Raw genomic sequence first — 21,280 nt, forward strand, 5'->3', positions numbered from 1 at the left:
TATATTTGTTCTAACCATTCTATTTTATTATTATTTTTAATCTCTTACTGTATCTAATTCATACATTAAAGTATACTACAGGTGAAGTTTACCATGTTAAAAAAAAAAACAGTACACACAGGGTATGGTACTGTGGTTTCAGGCATTCACTGAGGTCTTGGAACGTATGTCCCATGGGTGGGGGGGCCTACTGCATATAGAGAAAGACCTTATTAAAGAAATGTAGAGCTTGCAATGAAAAAAAAAATACTACTAATAATATAGTAGCTACTAAAAATATACTCACAAGGTGTTCTACCACCTTAAATTGTTCAATTATAAAGTTTAAGATATTTTTAACTATAGATTCTTATGACACATACTTCCTATTCTCTATTTTTTGACTTGTGACATCTTATTACAACTCTATGGAAATATAATATACATCTCTTCACATTAATATTATGTACAGTTTTTAAAAACTTTAAAAATTAAGAGAACTAAGAAAAGTCAAAAAACTTTTAAAAAGAAGAACAATGATAAAGGACTACTAATACTAAAACTACTCCTATGATTAGAAAATAAATGATCCCTCAAAACAGACTGTGTATACAAAAAAAAAATTAGTAAAGATGGCATTAGAATTTAGTGAGAACAAAAAGGAAATTCAAATGTCACTGAACAATGGCAAATCATTTTGGAAAACAAAATACTATTTGTATTTGAAATATTGTACTTCAATTTGTCACTACAACATCTTTGTGAAATATGAAGAAGTATTTTAAATTATTAGGTTTCATAACAGGTATCAAACATAATTCTGGTATATCTGTATTTTTGTTTGTTTGGTTGGGTTTTTTGTTTTGTTTTATTTTGTTTTTAGATTTTATTTAATTGTTTGACAGAGATGGAGAAAGCACAAGCAGGAAGAGTGGCAGGAAGAGGGAGAGGAGAAACAGGATCTCCACTGAGCAGGGAGCCCAATGCAGGGATCGATTCCAGGACTCTGAGATCATGACCGGAGCTGAAAGCAGATGCTTAATGACGGAGCCACTCAGGCACTCCTAATCTGTATTGTTTTTAAAACAAATGGAATTCTGGGGTGCCTGGATGATTCAGCTAGTTAAGCATGTGACTCTTGATTTCAGCTCATGTTATGAGCTCAGAGGGGTAAGATCCAGCCCTGTGTCTGGCTCCTTCCTGAACATAGAGCCTGCTTAAGATTCTCTCTCTTGCTCTGCTTCTGCCCCTCCCCCAATGCTTGCTCTCATGTGCATGTATGCTCTCAAAATAAATAAATAACTTTAAAAAATGGAATTCCACCTTAGATCATAGTAATCTAAGTCCTCTTAAAAAGGGAAATCTCAAAATATCAATTGTCATACCATGTAATAAAATCCAATTAAGAAGTGACATTCTTTGCAGAGAACTATCCAAAAATAAAGTGGTACTTTTTGGCTTTTAGAGCAAGTATGAGTTTATCATAAGACTTCATTCCCAGATGATACTAACGTGGTATGTCAAAATGGGGCTCTGCCATAGCTTCTTGGTAATCTGCAATGTTCCTCCTCCCACCAAATGGTATCTTATTTACATAATATTTCTATTTTTCTGGGTCTGATTGTATGTTCTAAATTATTATTGTTCAGTAAATCATTGAAAACTATTTTAAATTCTTTGTATAATGAAATGGGGAAAATAATAATACCTTCTTTTTTTATATACACATAAAGAGAGTTATTATAACATGGAAGGAGGATGGCAGCAAAGAATGAGGATCCTAAGGCTGCCTCCTCCCACAAATACAAGTAGATCCCAGTCAAATCATTCTAAATACCCCAGAAACCAACCTGAAGACTGGCAGAAAAAACTCCACAACTAAGTGTAGAGAAGAGGACAGAGGACACATCAAAGGTGGTAGGAAATGCAGAGACATGACTTAGGAGAGAAACCAATGCAAATGGGGAGGAAGTCACAGTCTCAGAGGAGTGGGAAAAAGAGACTAACATACAGGGGAACACACAGGAAATGAATCCTCATAGGACTGGTTTGGAAAGCTGGAGGGCCTAAATTTCTTGAGTTCTTACAACCAGGGAGGCTTAAAGCATGGGGTTCTAAAGATCAGCACGTGTGGTTCTGGGAGAACTCGAAGGACACTGGGCTGCTCTTGGAGAGAAGGCAGGGAAAATTGTCTGTGGACATATAGCAATCTGAAGAGCACCCAACAAAACAGATAAAGGAAACCAGGAGCTAGTTCTTTGGGGGGAAATAAAGGGGGGTGGTTTACGGAGAGGGTGGTTGGGTTATGGACACTGGGGAGGGTATGTGATATGGTAAGTGCTATGAAATGTGTAAGCCTGACTATTCACAGACCGATACCACTGGGGCAAATAATGCATTATATTTCAATAAAAATAATTAATAAAAAAAATCAATAAAACTGATATACCTCTAGCTAGACTTACCAAGAAAAAAAAAACCAAAAAACAGAAAAGACCCAAATAAACAAAATCACAAATGAGAAAGGAGAAATAACAAACACTAAAAACTACAAGCAATTATAGAAGAATACTACAAAAAATAACATCCCAACACTGGACAACCTAGAATATGGATAAATTCTTAGTAACATATAATCTACCAAAACTAAAATAGGAAGAAATACAAAATTTGAAAAGTCCAATCACCAGCAAAAAACTGAATCTAATCAAAAAACTCTCAAGAAACAAAAGTCCAGGTCCAGATGGCTTCTTAGGTGAATTCTACCCAACATTTAAAGAATAGTTAATACCTATGCTTCCCAAAATATTCCAAAAATAGAAAAGGAAGTAAAACTTCAAATTCATTCTATGAGGGCAGCACTACCCTGATACCAAAACCAGAAAGACACCACAGAAAAAGGGAACTACAGGCCAAGATCTCTGATGAACATATAGTTGCAAAAAACCTCAACAAAATACTAGCAAACTGAATCCAACAATAGATTAAAAGAACCATTCACTATGATCAAGTGGGATTTATTTCTGGGTTGCAAAGGCAGTTCGATACTTGCAAATCAATTAATTGATACAACACATCAATAAGAGAAAGAGTAAGAACCATATGGTCATGTCAGTAGATGCAGAAAAATCATCTGACAAAGCACAACATCCATTCAGGATAAAAACCCTCAACAAAGTAGATTTAGAGGGAGTATACCTGAATATAATAAAGACCAACAGCTAACACCACCCTCAATGGGGGAAAAACTGGAAAGCATTTCCCCCAAGGTGAGGATAAAGATAAGGATGTCCACTCTCACCACTTTTTTTTTTAAAGGTTTTTCCATTTAATTTATTTGAGAGAGAGTGAGAGAGAACACAATCAGGGGGAGCAGCAGAGGGAGAGGGAAAGGCAGGCTTCCCACTCAGCAAGGAGCCCTATGTGGGGCTCCATCCCAAGACCCTGGGATCCTGACCTGAGCAGAAGGCAGATGCTTAACTGACACACCCACCTCCTCCCAACCCACTTTTATTCAACGTAATACTGTAAGTCCTAGCCACAGCAATCAGAAAACTAAAAGAAATAAAAGGCATCCAAACAGGTGAGGAAGCAGTAAAACTTTTCACTTTTTGCAGATGACATGATACGATATATAGAAAACCCAAAACTCTTAAAACTAATAAATGAATTCAGTAAAGTTGCAGGATACAAAAATCAATGTTACATTTCTATACACCAATAATGAAGCAGTAGAAAGAGAAATTAAGAAAACAATACCATTTACAACTGAACCAAAATAATAAAATAAAATAAAATAAAATAAATACAACTAAGGAGGTGAAAGACCTATGCTCAAAAAAAAAAAAAAAAAAAAAACTAATGAAAGAAGCTGTAGACAACACAAAGATATGGAAAGAAATTCCATGCTGATGTACTGGAAGAAAAGATTTTGCTAAACTATCCAAAGCAATCTTGAAAAAGAAAAGCAAAGCAAGCTGGAAGCAATCACAATTTGAGACTTCAAGTTATATTACAAAGCTGTATTAATTAAAATACTATGATAATGGTAAAAAAAGAGACCATCAGAATAATAGAAATGAACAGAAAAGGATGATTAGACAAGAAGGATTATTAGAACTAAAAAGCAGCATCATTAAAAAGAAGCAAACAATGGAATGGATGGTGAAGAAAATCACACTGATGATATGGCAGAATGCTAGGGAGAGGAATAAAAGAAAGAAACATGGAGAAATAACACAAAGAAATGAGAACAAAGGCTTAACAACTGGATACTTTAATCCTAAGAGAGGACAAGAAGAAATGAAAGAAAGGAAATACTCAAAAATAAAATTAGTCTTTAGGGAAAACAGACCTAAAGTCATATTAAGAGTTTGTAGAATATCAGCTAATGCTCAAACATAGCCTGTGAATAACAAATGCAGTAAGACAACAGAAGGAAATAAAAGTTATAAAAAGAAACAGGAATGGAAGAAATAAAACTTTCTTTTATTTGCAGATGATATGATTGTCTACAGAAAATCCCAAAGAACTGACAAATTTTAAGAACCAATCAATTATAGCAAGATTGCAGGATACAAGATAACACACAAAGGTCATCTGCTTTCCTCTATATCAGCAGTAACACTAGGAATCTGAAATTAAAAACGTATACTATTCACATTAGGGTCAAAAATATTTTTAAAAACTTAGGTATAAACCTAACAAAGTATATATGACTTATATAAGGGAAACCACAAAACTCTAGTGAAAGACCTAAAAAAGATAAATGGAAAGATATTCCATGTTCATGAATGTGGAAACAATTTAATTAAGAAACCAGTTTTTCTAATGTGATCTACAGATTGAAACTACAACTGAACTCAAATATCCCCAGTAGTTGGAAATTAACATATTAATTCTAAAGTTAGTATAAAAAGGCAAAGTACCCAGAATAGCCAAAACAATACGGAAGAAGCACACAAAGTAAAAAGACTGACATGGACTTTAAGACTTACTATAAAGCTACAGTCATCAAGATGGTAAAAATAGACTGATACAAACAGAATTAACTGACCTTTGAAAAAGAAGCAAAGGTAACTCTATGAAGAAAAGATAGCCTTGCCAACAAATGCTAAAACAATTTAAACATTCATATGCAAAAAAAAGAAGGAAAGAAAAAGAATCCAGACACAGACCCTGTATGTTTCAAAGAAATTAACTCAAACCAAATGTAAAAATACAAAGAACTATAAAACTTCTGGAAGGAAACATAGGTGAAAACCTAGAAGATCTTGGATTTGGTGTTGAAGTTTATTTATTTTTAAGATTTTCTTTGTCGGAGAGAGAGAGTGAGAGAAAGAGCACAAGAAGGGGAAGCTGCAGGCAGGGGAGAAGCAGGCTCCCCACTGAGCAAGAAGCCAGATTAAGGGCTTGATCCCAGGACCCCTAGGATCATGAGAGGAAGGCAGATGCTGAACCAACTGAGCCACCCAGGCATCCCAGTGATGAAGTTTAGATATAACACCGAAGTCACAATTCATGAAAGAAATAGCTGATAAACCGAGCTTTTTGTTTAAATGAAAAAACTGGGGACCTTAATGAAAACTATGGGACTTTAGTTAATAATAACATATTAAAATTGGTTCATCAATTTCAACAAATGTACCATACTTAGGGAAGATGTTAATAATAGGGGAAGTTGCATGTATGTGCATGGGGGGTGGTTATAATAGGGGATCTCTCTTTTATGCTTAATTTTCTTGGTAAAAAATAGATCTACTTTAGCCAATTTACTAATAAAATGGAGTATAGTTTTAATTTGTATTTAAACATCTTTATAAGTGTTTACTATTTCCTTTTTTCTGAGCCTCCTTCCATGCTTTTACGTACAAACTTCCAAGACAAAGTTCAGAATAAATCCAGGCATTAACTGTTCAAGTTATATTTGTAGGCTTGACACTTTGATGTACACTTCATTGAGAGCCAACTTCTCTGTTGTAATGCCATTTTGTTTCAAGAGGCATAGTTTAGGATGGAATAATAGGTCTGAATGTACTGTTTTCCTAGATTTCATTTTCTCAGATTATCACCATGAGCTTCTTGAAGAATTAAAGTACTACTTAGAAGTGTTTTTCAAATATTTGTACGAAGATGTATTTTCCAAAGATAATAAAACAATGAAGACTGAATAAAAATTATCCTATAGTGAAAAAAGATCTAAATTTATATTAAGGGAGTTTACAGAGTATCAGTTTTTATGATCCAAGCTTAGATATTGGTCTGAAATTTTCATACTGCTAAGATAAAGAAATTCTGTAAGTCTAGATAGGGAAAAATCACACACACACAAACAAACTCAAAACAAGTTAGCTGTCACGGCTATCAGTGACATTCACTAAGTATTTCTGACTTCTAGTCACCTAGGCGGAATATACTTCTTCACTCTCTTGAAACTAGGTGTAACTATATGACATTTGGCCAGTGAACTGTGAGGAGAGGTGCTCTGTTATCATCTCTGAGGAGGAGCTCTAAAAAGAGTATGTGTCCATGATTCATCATGTTGCCTTTTCCTACATCAACACTTGCTGCTTCACCCTGTACTTTTATGTTTTGGAGGTGGCTACTTTCCTTAAACCTCATGAACCAACTACTGGTAGCTTCAAATTTTTCTTCTGTGGCTTCCTCCCCTCTCAGCCTTCACAGAATTCAACAGAATTAGGGCCTTCCTCCGGATTAGGCTTTGCTATAAGGGAATGTGTAGGCCACTACAACTTTCTCCATATCAGCAGTAAGGCTGTTTCATTTTCTTATTGGTGGATTCACTGGAAGAGCACTTTGAATTTCCTTCAAGGACTTTTCCTCTACACTCACAGGTTAGCTGCTTGGTGTTAGAGGCCCAGCTTTTGGCTTACCTTGGTTTTTGACCTGTCTTCCTCACTAAACTCAATCATTTCTAGCTTTTGATTTAAAGTGAGAGATGTGTGAATTTTCCTTTCGCTTGAACACCTAGGAACCATTATAGAGTTATTAATAGGTCTAAAGTCAGTATTGTTGTAACTCAGGGAACAGGTAGGCCCGGAGCGGGGGGCGGGGCGGAAGATGGGGGAGTGGCCAGAGAGTGGAACAGTCAGAACCAATACATTTATCCATTAAGTTTGTCATCTTATACAGGCATGGCTCCTGGCACCCCAAAACAATTACAGCAGTAACATTAAAGATCAATGATCACAGATCACCATGACAAATATAATAATGAAAATGTTTGAAATACTGTGAGAATTATAAAAATGTGACATAGAGACAAAATGAGAAATGCTGTTGGAAAAATGATGCCTGCATACTTGCTCAATAAAGGGTTGCCAAAAGCCTTTTAATTTGTAAAAAATGCAATTATCTGCAAAGTGCAACAAAGCAAAGCAAAATGAAGTATGCTAGTACAAACCAACACAAGTATTTTTTTTCCTCTTCCTTTTCTGGACTACAGACAAATGTTTCTTTTCACTGATGCACAATAATTATGTGGATGAATGTACTAGCATTTATTAACCAGTACTCTACTGATGGGCATTTATGTTGTTTCTCATCTTTCACTATTAACAAATGGTGTTGTAGTGAGTAACTGTATATACATCATTTCACAAGTTAAATTCCTAGAAATACTGCTGGTGAGTCAAAGGGCATATGACTTTGGCCTAGTTAGATACTGTCTCTTATTCCAGTTATGTCAATTACCAGCAGGACACATGTCTATTTCTTTATAAGTTCACAATTTTAGTGTTATCAATTTTACAGGTTTGTCAACCTGGTAGACAAAACTGCTAATGTTTTTGGTTAATTTACTTAATTATAAGTAAAACTGAACACTTTTAAGTTCAAGACAGATCTGTATTTAATTTTATGTGACCTTTCTATGCATCTCCTTTGCATAGTGTTTCTACTATTTAATAGTATTATTGTTAGAAATTTAAAATATTCTAATAGCTCAAAGGCATATCAGTCACATGGTTTTCCTTTCAAAACCATCCGAACAGTACTGAGGTCAAACACAAAAGACAATCATACTAAGGAACTCAAGAATAAAGAAATATAGGCGCCTGGGTGGCGTAGTCATTAAGCATCTACCTTCATTCAGCTCAGATCATGACCCCAGGGTCCTGGGATCAAGCCCAACATGGGGCTCCCTGCTCAGTAGGAAGGAAGTCTGCTTCTCCCTCTCCCATTCCCCCTACTTGTGTTCCCTCTCTTCCTCTCTCTAAAACCTTTAAAAAAAAAAAAAAAGAGAGAGAGAGAGAAATAGTGGTTGTATAAAATGACTGAGCAGAAGACTGAATCAAATTAAATATAGTCAAAACTAAAAAAATTACTGTAAATAATACAATTAATGTAAAATATTCTTCAAAAATTAAAAAAGAAATTACCTAGATTTATATCCCCACTAGAAATGGGCAATTCAATAAAATTGTAAAGTCCTTATTTCCTCACCTTACCTAATATACAGTCAACATTCATCGCTTTAAAAACAATCTTACTTCTAATTTATGTAACTTTACTTAATACGTAATTTTACTTCTACATGTAATAAAAAAAAGTATGTTAGTGAGAAATCTAAATTCATTGCATGGAGTATAGCAGAAAAGAGCTTTTATATAGCCCAACTACTGAAAATTAATAGTACATATATTCAATGTAACAGTCATAATTTATCTCATATATTGAATAAAGAATGTGAAAAGAGAAAATGAGGAGAAAAATCAAGAGTATCTTTTTGCGGTAGCTAAGAAAATAAAGAGGGAAAGTAGAAAAGAATTCTAGAAGATGTGACTGTACATATGAAAATTACTTGAGTTAGGGTTAAACAATAAACAATAAAACAGCAGGGGAAAAAAGAATGCATGTCATGACAAGTTACCTAATTTATAAACAGAAACAATGTCTACCTTGCAGCGTTAGTGTAAAGAAGAAATGATAATACAGATAAAAAGACCAAGATAAGGTGCAAGAACACAGAGAAAAGGCACAAGAAATATGCTCAATAAATGTTAATGTGTTTTTTCTACTGGCAAGCATAAATTCCTCATGGGCAAAAGGCCATGATGAAAAAAGCAGCAACTGAAAATTTGTTACTGTGGTGAAAAACGATATGCTCAACTCAAATATACCACCCTAATTTTTAAGGCTTTGCACGTCTTCTATGATTTAAAGAAAATGAAAAAAGGGAAATTAATGAGATAATGAAAATAATACAAAGTATTTTCAATACTGTCTATAAGAATCATCACATGCCTACACAAACAAGAAAATACCAGAAATCAATAGTTTTACCGTGGTTTTTCCTGATCCTCGGGGTCCAATAATGAGTACAGAATTACTTTCTCCATGGATAGCAGTTCTTTTTAGCAGCTCAATTAAGTGTCTGGAATGACATATATAAGTCAAAATTTAAAAAGGAAGCTGGAGGGGTGCCTGGGTGGGTTAAAGCCTCTGCCTTTGGCTCAGGTCATGATCCTAAGGTCCTGGGATTGAGCCCCATGTCCGAGCTCTTTGCTCAGCAGGGAGCCTGCTTCCCTTCCTCTCTCTCTGCCTGCCTCTCTGCCTACTTATGATCTCTGTCAAATAAATAATTAAAATCTTAAAAAATAATAAAATAAAAAATAAAAAGGAAGCTAGAATAATATGCTAGGTAATACTATTTAAAAGCTGAATTTGAATATGCACAGAAAACCACTGAAGAGAGGGTAGGTCAATATGGATTCTCTGGAAACCTCAAGAGAAAACCAAGTAAGTTTGAAATGTCTTAGCTTTATGATGTCATGAGACAAGGGACAACAGCGGCATATCTTGGGAGCTTTCATTCCACAACAGGCTGTGGAGTATCAGAGCACAGAATTTTCTCCATATACCAGCTGACAGAAGCAACACAAGATTGAAAGGTAAGGCACATTCTCATTATGACAACAGTTATATCTGCTCTTCCTTTATAATATTTATTGTTTCTATAAAAGAAAAAGAAATTTTTTATCTCTATAAAAATGTTTGTTAGCCGTATTCAAGATAAAATCTGTGCGGATAATTTTTATAAAACCTAATGGCATCTTTAAGTAAGTTCATAGTGGACAAAAGGACAGCTAAACTTACTTGTATTGTACTTGTACTCCAAATAAGTTACTATGTGGGCTCTGATGACAAAATCTTTCCCGTAAAATTCCTTGTACCTGATAAAAAGAAAGTGAATAAATATAAATAAAAATGTTACACATGAAATAAAAATGAATGAGAATATACATTTACAGCAGTCAGAATTAGGTATTAATGAGTCTATTCAACCCTCCCTAAATAACTTGTCTTCACGAGTTCTGGTACTACTTTCATGAGTTGTAAAACTAACGGTTCTTTCAACCTAACTCAAGTCCCGGAGGAAGGAGGAGAATTTACTTGTGAGGTTCAACAGAAAGAATTAATTGCATTAGCCACGTCAGCAATTTGAGGGTTGTTTTACATTGCATGTGAATAAATGAACACTTCACTTTATATGGTACATACCAGCCAAGGAAAAAAGACAGGAGAGAATGTAATAATGTAATCTCACCTAATAATGCTCATGAACCACACCTCAATCTCTAGAGACCAAACAAATCTAAACTGGCTTAGCCCAAGCCCTATCTACCTGCACCTAACATAAAAGTCAGGATTCTGAGAAAACAAAAGTTTAAAAGTTCATATAGTTACTGAGGACCTACTAGAAGCAGAGTAAGATACTCCTAAAAAAGTATGATCCATGCCTAAAGAAATAGTGCAAATAAATTGGAAAGAAATGACACACTGAAAAAAAGTTGTAATTTAGCATATAAGGAATTGCTCAACTACATGGAAGAAATTAGATTCATCTGTATCTATAAAATGAGGAATCAATGGGACGAATTAAGAAAAAAAATTTTTTTTTAAATAGGTGATTCTTTTTTTTTTTTAAAGATTTTATTTACTTATTGGACAGACAGAGGTCACAAGTAGACAGAGAGGCAGGCAGAGACAGAGAGGAAGAAGCAGGCTCCCTGCTGAGCAGAGAGCCTGATGTGGGCTTGATCCCAGGACCCTGAGATCATGATTGAGCCGAAGGCAGAGGCTTAACCCACTGAGCCACCCAGGTGCCCCAAGAAAAAAAATTCTTATTAATTTTGAGTTTGCCTTAGAATAAAGGGCTTAAACTGAGTTGTAAAATATTATGTCAGATAATCTAGCGCATTTTTAAAAAAGACAGACCATTAAAGGCATTTCCTTTTCTGCATCTGCTGCTAATACAGAAACCTTTCAAAGACAAAAACCTTAGGAAGCTATTTGAGATTTGGTCCCACCAATGGAAACAAGAAGCTTCCAAGATAATTTGCTTTTCTCAGACTGACAGCATGGGACTGATTCTTCATGTACCAAAAAGGTAGAATCTGAGTTCTGTTTATACGTAACAGAGGCTAAGCAAAGCAAATTATTCAGAGCAAATTATTCAAAGCAAATTATTATTTAAGAAGGGGAAAGAATTAAGAGGAGTGATGCCAGAAGAACCAATTACGTGGATCTTAAAGTTAGCCTTTCCTAAATCTTAATTTTTTTCATTTATAAAATAGAGACAGTAATAGTTTTCAGGCAGGCCTGTTCTCAAGATTAAATAAGGTAGTCGTCTTTAACATAACTTAAGTATTTGTACAGGTAATAGCTAATACATATAAAACACTTAAATGAGCATATATAATCATAATACTAATTATATGGTGTATTTCTCTACCTAGATAAGATCATTAGAAATCAAAATATAAATCTCTATCCTTTTCTTTTTCAAACTTCAACTTGTCTATCAGAGGCAACAACTATGTATAAAATCTAAGGGATAAAGTGAAGTGAAGCTGTAGTGAACAGTGAACGGTTCAAAAATCTCAAAGTGATCTGAGATGAAGGTTAAACACATATATATGTATACAGAAATTAAGCTGTATGTGGAAGATACTTACTTTACTAGGATATGTAAATCATACTTAAGCTAAATTTCTTTCATGAAATGGAGTTAAACCTTTTCCTTCCAGAAAGAAAAAAAAAGTAAGGGAGGAAGGGATGCCAATAACATACATTTAGTTTTGATTAAAAAAAACTATAGTTCTGGTCAAGCCAGATAAATAGAAATACCAGGACAAAGTTATTATACCCATTCCCTATCTTAAGACACAGACACATAGATATAGGCTCAGCACTTTGAATACTGTATGCACTCAAGATAATATTAAATGTTCGTGATAAAAACACTCAACATACTAGGAAAAAAGGGCAACACACCCTCACCCCAATAAAGGACATCTATAAAAACCTCTATCTAACATCACTTCAATGGTAAAAGACTGAATGTGTTTCCCCCAAATCAAAAACAAAACAAGAATGTCTGCTTTTCAGTTGTTACTCAATATTGTACTGAAAGTTCCAGCCAGGGCAATTAGAAAATTAAAACAAAAATAATAAAGTCACCATAATGAGAAGAAAGTTAAACTATGTTTGCCGATGACATGATCTTATATAAAAAAATAAAAACTATGAGAACTAGTAAGTCTGGTCAGGTTGTAGGATACAGATTAATATATAAAAATCAATTGCATTTAGATATGCTAGCAATGAACAAATAAAAAAGTTAAAACAATTCCATTTATAACACAATAATCACAAGAAATAAAATAGGAATAAATTTAACAGAAGTAGTAGAAAACTCTGAAGTAAACTGAAATTAGGACACATTTGGGAAGACAGGAGTGAAGTTGGGATTCCAACTGTCTAAAGCCTTAAAAAGCATGAAAGTAGTGTAGAGTCTCTCCTTGAAAATGTAAAGTGTTTCATAAGTGTTAAGGAAAGAATTCAAATTAAGAAGATAATTATTTCTCTGATCAGTTTTGATTGATAATAGACTTTGAGGTTAATGAAAATATATACTAACCTGTGAAAGGTACTCTGCATGTATTAAGTTGTTACTCTTAGATTTGCGACTGCTCATTTTAACAAACTGAAATCCTTAAAAAAAAAAAAGCATGAATATAAAAACATTACAGGCTTGAAGAGATTAAGAATTTAGTATTACAGAATCAAAATAAACACAACTTTTAAAACATGAAAATTCCAATTTCTCCAACTTCAAAAACTCACCTCAATCTCTTTTGGTAATCATTCACAATATATATAAATCAAACTATTGTGCTGTATGTAAATTATTTCTCAGTAAAACTGAAAAAAATCTGAACAGTTCTCTAAGTTTGGCTTATTTGACATTCCATACCACATGGTATATGGCTCTTACAGACAACTAACTTCTTTCTACCTTTCGCTTCAATCTACTATTCCCTCCCTTAACTATTTTTCTTTCCTTAAAACTATATGCTTCCTTATACGGAATGTTTCCCTCTCCATCCATCCCACAGGATCATAACCTTCCAGAAAGCCTTGGCTTTCCTGCTCTACTCATCGTACATACACTGTCTTTAATTGGTAGGTAAAATGCCTCTTCCATGAACTTCTATAATTGCTTTATTTCTCTTCATCCATAATCAAATTATATTAAAAAGACTGTCCACTTAACTACCAATATCCCCAAACCATTAAAATTCTGAGTATTTTAGCACAATATCCAAAACAAAATTGGCAATTATGATGTGAATGGAAAATATATATACTAATAAAATAAAGAAAAATTTGTAAGTCTTTATGGCAATATAGCCACAGATAACATTTCGCTAAAAGATCTAATTTTCTTTTCTTTTTTCTGTTTTTTTTTTTTTTAAGATTTTATTTATTTATTTGACAGAAATAGACAGCACAAGTAGGCATAGTAGCAGGCATAGAGAGAGGGAGAAGCAGGCCCACCCCTGAGCACGGATGCAGGGCTGGATCCCTGGATCTTGGGATCATGACCTGAGTGAAGGCAGCCACTTAACCGACTGAGCCACCCAGGCACCCCAAGATCTAATTGTCTTAGCACTGATTTCCAGTAGCAATCTTTACTAGTCGGGTAATAAGAACTTAAGCACTGTTTGCTTATATACCAGGAACTGTTACACGTACTTTGTATTTAACTCATTTAATAACTCATTAACTCACATTTATTAATTTTACATACTGACAATTAGATGCCAACCATTGGAATGCTGTTTTATTCTTCTCTGGAAATGCTAACAGGATAGCATCTGAGCAAGGCTTTGACAGATTGAGGGCAAGCATATCTGTCTCCCCCTAACTGTATAAGCCATGTAGCTAGGGCCCAAAGTCCAAAGGACTTCTGGTTCCAAGATCCGAAATTGGAACTTAAGAACAGAGTATTCAACTGGTTTATTCTTTAAGAATATTTTTTCTTAGGAGAAAAGCAGTCTTCTCAGCTGTCTTTGGGCACCTTCTAGGAGCCTAATGTCTATGCAAGCAACTTTAAGAATCTTTATATTAACCATTTTTTAATTTATTATTTTTTTATTATTTCTCCCCTTAAATAAAAGTTGCATGGGGGGGGACCCATTTAACAACATGAAATGATATCCTCACTGTGGCTTAAAATACCCTAACTGTGAAAAAAGGTCTATGCTTGCTACCAACACATTAAAAATGATTAGTAATATATTCTCCTTTCTGGAATTAGAGTAGTATATTTCATCTTTTACTTGCTGCCTACAATTAAGGCATGGGGTTTAAGAGGAATATTTCAAATAATATTAAAATTACTAGTCAATATCTACACTTCTACTTCTAACATAATTCTGCCATGATTGGAATAGTCTCCCTACTTACTTCAAACTTGAAATTACCAGAGGCATTTTAGCATGTCTGAAAAAGCTGGGAATACAGACTCTACATCTTTAACTGAATATATGAAAAGGTTTTCGTTTTTTAAATTAAACCAGAAAAAAGTAAAAGCAAAGGAAGTGAAGATAAAGACACCAAAATTTTTCTAGAAAGTTTTAGTTTTTTAGAAAGTCACAAGTGATGAAATTAAAACAAAAAAAAATTCAAATCAGGACTGTAAAAAGCCCAGGAAAAAAAAAAACCTGTACATCAAGTTTAAGATAAATGCAAATTCTTAAAGAGTAAGGAAAAGCACAACTAGAGAAATAAGACTGATAGTACTACTATATTTAAGAGCTTTGTTATCAGCAGGGCCCAGATTTGGGTTCTTGTTCTACGGAGTCACCTTCACTTTCCTAAGCTCCAGTTTTCTTCTCTGCAAAATCTGAGATAAAACTATTAACTAATTCATGGGTATTGTGGGGGTTAAATTAAGTGATTTACCTGATATGCAGTGCTGTCAAATCCCACGCACAGCAATACCCTTTATCATTTTACATTGGAGAGAAGAACCAAGAGGAGGATGGGGAAGTGGAGATAGCAAAAGCACAGATTCTTGTAAACAAGTAATTTCTTTGACAGTACTTCTTTGACAATGCAATAAATACCAAGTGTGAATTCAACTGAAGAACTTCAGAATTATGAGAGAATACTTCAATGTTATACATTCATTGAGTTCTCATCAATATAAAAAATAGTTTCAAATATTGGTAATAAAAAGAAATGATGGGTGGATCAATCTACAGTTACATGGATCTCAAAGACTCCAAATTACTAATGGTAAGAAGCCATTCAACACCTGGAAGAGATGATGATTGCTTGGCAACATACCCCGAGTTTCTGATTTAATAGGTTTAAGGTAGCAATTGACAATTTGCATTTCTGATAAATTCCCAGATGATGCTCCTACTGCCAGTCCCAGAACCATACTACACCAGCTACTGAGAAAATTGTCAATTACTTTTCATTCCACACCAAACCTCATAAAACTGTTAAGATACCACAGAAGATAAAGAAATCCATTGGTATAGATACCATCTCTTCAATCCAAGCTAAACCTAAAGGTAAACAGTATCTAAGGATTATACTGAGGTAAACAGTATGTAAGGATCACCAAAACAGGAGAATTTGGCACAAAAAAGATACCATGAAGCCAAAGGACTTTCATTATGGTAAATAAAATAAGCTAAAAGGCTACCTATTAGAAAACATCATAGAGTGTTAGCCACAAGCGGAATTAAAAAGTCAGAAAAGTTTTTCTTTCTCCAGTTACATAAAAGTAATAAAGGTTTTGTCCTATCATCTGATAATTCGGAGAGCCTTCAGAGGATAGTCATATAAACTCCTTAAACGGGGCGTCTATGTGGATCAGTTGTTTAACTGTCTGCCTTCGGCTCAGGTCATGATCCGGGAGTCCTGGGATGGAGCCTCATATGGGGCTCCCTGCTCAGTGAGGAGCTGCTTCTCCTCTCTCTGCTGCTCCCCCTGCTTGTGTTCTTTCACCCTCTCTAAGAAATAAATAAAATTGTTTAAAAAAAACTCTAAAAAACTTGTAAAACAAAAGAGTGAAATAAAGAAAGAAACACTAGCCTGGATGTTTTATAGTTATATGTCATCCCCTGATCAAACAACAACAACAACAACAACAACAACAACAAAAATCTTCTTTCCTGCAAAGAATTATTAAATTGTTTTGATATATGTGTTTTAACAGCACAGAAAACAATGTTTATATGAACAGATTTTGATTCATCAATATTTCTTGGGAATAATTAAAATCCCTAGACTTAAAAAAAAAATTAAGCAAAAGCAAAAATTAGTACCTAAAATAGTTACCTAAAATAGATAACTTTAGAAAATAGTTATCTCAAAGTGGTGTCAAATCACATGAAAGGTGCCTAATATAAAAAGAACAAAAAAGGGACGCCTGGGTGGCTCAGTTGGTTAAGCAGCTGCCTTCGGCTCAGGTCATGATCCCAGAGTCCTGGGATGGAGTCCCACATCGGGCTCCTTGCTCAGCGGGGAGCCTGCTTCTCCCTCTGTCTCTGCCTGCCATTCTGTCTGCCTGTGCTCGCTCTCTCCCACTCTCTCTCTGATAAATAAATAAAATCTTAAAAAAAAAAAAAAATCCTTAAAAAAAAAAAAAAAAAGGAACAAAAAAGATGTGCTTGATTCAGAAGATGAGGACAAACATTTGCTCTGTTAAAGCCAGCTAACTAATGGTGCTAACTGAAGATTAGTCTCCCAATTCCAATCATAAGATGAAAAAAGCACTAATGGCATGGCATTGTTGGACAAGCTGTGTCAGTTACTGTGATGCCAAGTGGGTGGTCGGTGGCAAAGAACAAGTAATATTTAGAAAGACATGAGCAAAATGGATGAACTCACATTAAAAAAAATAATAATTAAATCCCAGGCCAACAGACCTGAATTTAAAGGTACAGAAATTCTTTCTGCTATAAATTATTACTCTAATATGAAAAGTTGGAAAAAAACTGGATTTGTGTCATAAAACATGCCTATAGAGTTCCTGGTAAATGACAAAAGAGTTCTTTTTATAAAACCTGAAAAAGGTGCCCCTTAAAAAATTTTTTTAAGTAAAAAAAACAAAATGCACAGGCTTGGGTGGCTCAGTTGATTAAGTGTCTCCCTGGGACTTTAAAAATCAGCTGGCTCCGGGCACCTGGGTGGCTCAGTGGGTTAAAGCCTCTGCCTTCAGCTTGGGTCATGGTCCCAAAGTCCTGGGAACAAGCCCCACATTGCGCTCTCTGTTCAGCAGGAAGCCTGCTTCCCCTTCTCTCTCTGCCTGCCTCTCTGCCTACTTGTGATATCTCCCTGTCAAATAAATAAATAAAATCTTTAAATAAAATAAAAAATAAAAAAAATCTAAATGTTAACCATTATTCTCGTAATTACACTGTTAACATTCTTTAGAACTATGCAGTACAGTGGAGTCAAATTTAGGGCAGTTAGATTTCAACTCACCTATGATGAGATTCTGCTGTATAATTTCTTACAACCCACTGCATCCAGTGACATATCTGTAATGTGGTACATCCAATGAAACATGGTAGGCCCAATGAAAGCATTCTTCCTCATAAAGAGTACAAGCTCACAAATCGCTAAACTTTTTATTTTAAAAGGAAAAGGAAAATCTGCCAGCATTGATGAAATTTTGGACACAAGGGTAACATTAAACTATAATTAGAAACACACACAAAGAAACTGTTATTCGCTTTACTCAATGTAAGTTTCCCAAATAACATATTTGCCTGGGAAAATTCTTCTAAAATATTATTTCTGTGTCTTAGTCATAAATCTGTGATCTACAGAATGTTCTCTGATTGACCTGCTGTACTACCAGGTCTCAGGAACCACAGTTCTATACTATTGGCTCAAATGAGTTGCAATATGGTTCTGACTTTTCTGCCTTAGGTCATTCTGCTGAGTTACAAGACACACATAAAGTTAGATACATATATAGGGTGGGAAGATTCTCACTACATCAATTCTAGAGAACTTCCAAATTGTAAAGCAGAAAGGTACTGGCCATTGAAAATTTGTTTCTGTGTTGCAAAAGACTAAAATGACAGGAATTATAGATATATGGCACATGAAGCTGCCTGCTCATACATTTTCAATGAATTCTACAACTCACATTCTTATAATTGAAGAAGAAATGTTAAAAGGGAAATACTAAAATATATTCATTGACCACTACTTAGCATACTTATATTTGGAATTTCAGGCTTCTTAAGAAGATGTTAACCAAAGCAGGATAACTAAGTGAATGAATTTAAGACACAATCGTGTACCTTCAGTTTTCACTTACCAAACGAGGTGGCTTATTTATCACAATAATCACCCATTTGTATGCTTTCTAAAAACTACATGTTGATTAATTCCTAAATTTTATGAAGCAAGTCCTTTACTGCTCCTGAGATTTCAACCACTTACAGCTCCTGTTTTCTCATAGTGACTTCCTAACACCAAACCTCACTCAGAACCACTATCTATATTCTTCACTGTCTCTACATTATGTATTTTATTTTTTAATTTATTTATTTGAGAGAGAGACAGAAAGAGAGAGAGAGAGCAAGCACAGAGGAGAGTGAGAGTGAGAGGCAGAGTCCCTGCTGAGCAGGGAGTCCCACATGGGGCTCAATCCCAGTACCCTGGGATCATGACCTGAGTCAAAGGCAGACCCTTAACCTACTGAGGCACCTAGGTGTGCCTATATCATATATTTTAAATTAACTCTAGCCAACAATAAAAGTGATTATTTAGAAAAACCTCTTAAATTGTAAAAATAAATAAATAAATAAATAAATAACTAGAAAAGAAACAAATGACACTAATAATGTAATTCCAAATAGAGCTCAATATCCAACCAGGTGTCAGGTGTTTCCCCACCCTGGGAATGGTAAACAAAAATCTATCTGGTATGTACAGCCAACTTAACCTCTTCACCTGAGGCTGGTTCTAATCACTGTCTTTCAGACTAACAAAACACCAAACCATCCAGGGACAATCAACATGATGAATAGACTCCCTGGACAGCCCCTCAAATCAGATTTTTTTTTAATTGAACTATAGTTGGTATATTACATTAGTTCCAAGTGTAAAATATAGTAATATTATATTACATTAGTTCCAAGTATAAAACATAGTGATTTAATAAGTTTATATACTACGCTCTGCTCACAAGTGTAGCTACCATCTGTCACCATACACTATTACTATACCACTGACTATACTCTCTACACTATACCTTTCACCTCTGTGACTTACACATTCCACAACTGGAAGCCTATACCTTCTACTCCCCTTCACCCATTTTATCCATCTTCCCACACCCTTCCCCTTGTGGCAACCATCAGTTTTTCTGTATTTCTTGGTCTGTTTCTGTTTGTTGTTGTTGTTTTTATTCATTTATTTTGTTTTGATTCTACATATAAGTGAAACCATTTGGTATTTTTCTTTCTTGGATTTCACTTACTATAAAGCCCTCTAGGTCTATATATGTTGTGGCAAATAACAAGATCTTGTTCTTTTTAGTGGCTGAGTAATATTCCATTTTATATATCTATATCTATATACACACACATATAATGTATATGTATATATTATATACACACACACTTGTATAATGTATAGTGGTATGTGTGTATATAGATGTACGTATATACCACTAACCTGAACAAAAGTCAGGTACTGTTTTAAGTCTAGACAATTGACAAAGTATCTCTCAGCTTGCTGATTAGCAACAGGAGACAACATCTACATTATAAGATAAAACCTGATTTTGAATATCACTGTCCTAAAGAATCTAGAATTATCAAATCTTACAAAGGCAGAGATTATGACACTGGCTTTGGGTTTTTTGTTTGTTTGTTTTAAGATTTTTACTTATTTATTTGTGAGAGAAAGCACTACAGAAACAGAGAGAGCACAGGCAAGCATGACTAGGGGGCCAGAGGGAGAGGGAGAAGCAGGACCCTGGGATCATGACCCGAGCTGAAGGCAGACACTTAACCAAATAAGCCAACCAGGCACCCTGATACTTGCTTTGGATAACCACCCCCTACACCTGAGAATAAACAGCTCAATAAATTATTGAATTAATAATTGTTTTAAAGTAAAAAAACATACGGCTTCACCAAAATAATACTGTTGTTTCAAATCATTTGTAAGTCCTTTCATGCCACAAATTTTAGGCACTCAACTTGTCGGCTGTGTCAACTAGATATAAATTTTTTGGTGATATTATATGGTGATAATATCTCATGACTAATTTGGCCCAATAAATAAGACAGCTATACAACAAATATTCCTATTTGGAATATTTTCCAATTTCCATGTGTATATGTGTGAATTTCCATACGTCTATCTGTATGGATGACAATATATGTGTGTGTCTGTGTATACATATAAATGAGTTTATGGCTTCAGTTTCCAGACATTGTTTTTAAAGGAATAGTTTCAGCACATTATACACTAATTGTTACTAGGAATGACATTACAAATAAAAGAGAAGATAAATGCAATCTATAAAAAGATTAAATATTTATTTATATAAAATAAATGTAGAAATGCCTCCTTGTATGATAGTGAGAAAACCAAGGAGCACAAAGCTGATAACAAGGATTCTCAATCAATTCAATTAAACAAATTACTATTTTTTTTTTTAATTTTATTTATTTGAGAGAGAGCGCAAGAGCATGAGCAGGAGATGGGGAGGGTCAAAGGGAGAAGCAGACTCCCTGCTAAGCAAAGAGCCTGATGCGGCACTCGATCCCAGGACTCTAGGATCATGACCTGAGCTGAAGGCAGTCCCTTAACCAACTAAGTCACCCAGATGCCCAACTAAACAAACTATTTAGTGAATCAGTATTCATTACAAGGCCTTGGGAAAATCACTATGGGAAAGATGAATATTAAAGTTGGCCTCTATCATCAAAAGCTTAAAGTC

General features: G+C 34.6%; 1 protein-coding gene across 14 annotated transcripts in view; it reads right to left on the reverse strand.

Annotated features, from left to right (window-relative positions):
* ORC4 (origin recognition complex subunit 4) overlaps positions 1-21,280 on the reverse strand; it is an 85,575-nt gene that overhangs the window by 28,628 nt on the left and 35,667 nt on the right. For 9 of the 14 annotated variants that reach the window (XM_045066549.1, XM_045066546.1, XM_045066551.1 and 6 more), the window contains 3 exons: positions 12,923-12,996; positions 10,096-10,172; positions 9,283-9,373 (listed from right to left, as the gene is read on the reverse strand). In XM_045066549.1, coding sequence (XP_044922484.1) covers positions 9,283-9,373; positions 10,096-10,172; positions 12,923-12,979 — 225 coding nt within the window. In that variant the 5' untranslated portion in view covers positions 12,980-12,996. Of the gene's footprint in view, positions 1-9,282; positions 9,374-10,095; positions 10,173-12,922; positions 12,997-17,793; positions 17,850-21,280 lie in introns of all 14 variants that reach the window. The other 5 variants (XM_013059053.2, XM_013059052.2, XM_013059054.2 and 2 more) reach the window with 2 other exon arrangements.

The sequence above is a fragment of the Mustela putorius genome, unplaced genomic scaffold (assembly GCF_011764305.1).
Source record: "Mustela putorius furo isolate JIRA1106 unplaced genomic scaffold, ASM1176430v1.1 tig00003867_pilon_pilon_pilon, whole genome shotgun sequence".
Classification (NCBI taxonomy): domain Eukaryota; kingdom Metazoa; phylum Chordata; class Mammalia; order Carnivora; family Mustelidae; genus Mustela; species Mustela putorius.